The sequence below is a fragment of the Asparagus officinalis genome, chromosome 8, assembly GCF_001876935.1.
Source record: "Asparagus officinalis chromosome 8, Aspof.V1, whole genome shotgun sequence".
In the NCBI taxonomy this organism is placed as follows: domain Eukaryota; kingdom Viridiplantae; phylum Streptophyta; class Magnoliopsida; order Asparagales; family Asparagaceae; genus Asparagus; species Asparagus officinalis.
The window spans coordinates 5002936-5005799 of record NC_033801.1 but is presented as its reverse complement, the minus strand read 5'-3'; the positions used below and the strand labels follow the sequence as shown (position 1 = coordinate 5005799).

Below are 2864 nucleotides of genomic sequence, written 5' to 3'. Positions count from 1 at the left end.
ACCGCTGGGCCGAGTACCAAGGCCTCAACAACTGGGACGGGCTGCTGCGCCCCCTCGACCCGGTCCTCCGGTCGGAGATCCTCCGCTACGGAGAGTTCGTCCAGTCGGCCTACAACTCCTTCGACTTCGACCCCTCCTCCCCTTCGTACGGCACGTGCCAGCACGCCAAGCTCTCGGCGTCGGGATCCGCGTCGGGGTATCGCGTGACCAGGGACCTGCACGCGAGCTCTGGGGTCAGGCTGCCGGGCTGGGCCGACGACGTGGCCCCCAGCTGGGCGACGAGGAGGTCGAGCTGGATCGGGTACGTGGCGGTGTGCGAGGAGGAGGAGGAGGTGGAGAGGTGGGGGAGGAGGGACGTGGTGGTGGCGCTCCGGGGGGCGGTCACGTGCTATGGATGTCGGGTGGAGAACTCTGAGCGGCCCACCGTGACTGACTGCATTTGCGACGGCGGCGACCAGCTGGGGTCCAGCGGGATTCCTGATGGGTGGGAGCAGAGGCCGTTTTGGAGCTATGTTCCTTTCTTGTGGGCTGAGCTACACGAGTTTGCGTTGATCAGGGTGAGGTTAACTTTTTGGCTCACGTGATAGCTGCATGTACTACCGATCCATCGAACGAGCTCAAGGTTAATGTAGTAAAAATTTTAAAACAATGGCACGTATATGTCCCTTTCTAAATAATCTCAAATCAAAAGAAATTAATCTTTTTATACTCTTTCTATTTTTAAGTTTTTTAACACGTACGTCCATTTTTTTTTTATTATCGATGTGTTGAATTTGCATCTTTCTAACTACAATTAAATAGGAGAAAAAGGTTCCACACACCCCCCCAAAAAAAATGAACATCAAGATTAGTCTATTTTATTTTCTAATCCTTCTTTTTACCTTCTTTTTAATTACGTATTTTTACCTCACTCACTGTTATATGCCTTCGATCTGCATGTTTTTGCCCTAATTAATTAGTATAGTTCTTGGGCATCTTATCTCAGTTACTTTAAAAAAAATGCGCTAGCTGATCTAATTGATGTTTATATATAAATTAGTTATATTGACTATATTACATCAATCTTAATTTAAAATTTGATCTCTCATTAAAACATACATGCTGCAAATTCCATTAAAGCCTCACTTCCAACTCTCCTTCTTCTGTAAAATGCAGGTGAGAGAAGAAATCAAAAGAATAATCGAAACCTACGGAGGATCGAGAAACAGGCCCCTAAGCCTAACCATAACAGGCCACAGCCTCGGAGCAGCCCTCGCCGTCCTCGCGGCCTACGACATTACCGCCACCGTCAAGAACCATCCGATGGTCACCGTCGTCTCCTTCGGCGGTCCCCGCGTCGGCAACAGCAGCTTCCGACGAAAACTGGAGGAACAAGGGAGCAAAGTCCTCAGGATAGTTAACACTCAAGACATCATCACAAAAGTCCCGGGTTTTGTTGTAGACCAAGAAATCGAACAGAGTGAGAACGAGATTAATATACCGAGTTGGATATTAAGGAAGACCGGCTGGGTTTATGCCGATATTGGACAAGAGTTGAGAGTTAGCGGTGAGAGGACTGCGAATGTTGTGGCTTGTCACGATTTGAACGTGTATTTGAGTCTAGTTAATCAGCTTAGTACCACGTGTCCGTTACGGGCCAGGGTCAAGGAGAGTTTCCGTTGGCCGTTTTCTGTTCAGCTAACGTCTAATGGACGGTGATAATTAAAAAGTGGCAGCTAATTTTCCAGACTGTAACCACAGTTTTAACTGTTTGGAAATGTATTTTTCGATTCATAACTAACAACCAACACATCACCCCCCTGTCGATCGGTCTTATATTTTGGTCCCTGTAGCAAAGCTCCGTAAAGAGAGAAAAGAGTAACTACAATTAATCTTTCTTTCGGGATAATTAATAAATTGGCAATGGACGGTGAGGGTCCATTTCTAGTTGTAAAATTGGAATTTCATTTTCATGGAATTGTCCACTTCGATCGATCCGGCGGATTTCTTTCGGTTCCGTGGTACTAATTGTAGAAAAAACATAAAGTAAGTGAAGAAAAGTGAACAGGGAATGGGAAAAAGGTCATCCTTGTCTTATTATGGTGAGCTCAGGTGGTTGCTTTAACAAGATTAATTTGTCCACTGCACAGTTGCATTCGTAGGGTTGATGACAGGCTGGATTTCGATCGTGAAGCTCTCTTACGTCAAGAGAGAGGACTAATGGCCCTCTTTTTTTTCTTTTTTCTTTTTTCTTTTTTTTCTTTTTTTTTAATTTGTTCCTTTTTCGTTGGAGGTGATTTGAGATAATTGAAGCCGAAAGGGTTGTTTGTAGTTGAAGCGTGATAGGGAAATGATGAAATCTTCGGGACTATAGTTGGTAGCAACCACCGGCCAAATTTTCTTATGAATTTTTGGAGATAGAGAGACGTTGAAACTAGAAATTAAATTATGAGGAAGATATTGATTGAAAACTACGTACTAAGATTTTCGTTGACTAATAATTTCTAGCTTATTAGGGTGCCGTCCACTGTGTGTATACACCATCGATCACGGCCATGTGGAGAGCATGAGTGTGTGTTAAACAATCTCTTTCCTATAAGTCAAATTTTATTTTGCAGTTAATTATTTCAAATTCAAATTAAAATGTAGGTATGTGCTATAGCCTAGTCATATTATTACCGCAAGCTACTTTTATTTTATGGGCTTATTACTAATAGGGATTGTTAGGAGACTTAAGGTAATGTACGTAGTCAATAAATAAGCAATTAATATTGATATATGAGACTTAATTATCACTAGAGAACTTCTTTGTAATCTAGTGAATTCCGTTCCCTAGCTCTCTATAAAATTCCTTGTAGAGAACCGATTTTGTTCTATTAATATCC

The 2864-nt window shown here is 43.2% G+C and overlaps 1 protein-coding gene across 1 annotated transcript; it reads left to right on the top strand.

Annotated features, from left to right (window-relative positions):
- LOC109820732 (phospholipase A(1) DAD1, chloroplastic) lies at nt 3–1846 on the top strand (the record flags this gene model as incomplete). The annotated part of the gene is made up of 2 exons (XM_020386928.1): nt 3–557; nt 1096–1846. Coding segments are annotated over 2 exons (1158 nt in total), but the record flags the coding sequence as incomplete, so codon positions are not given.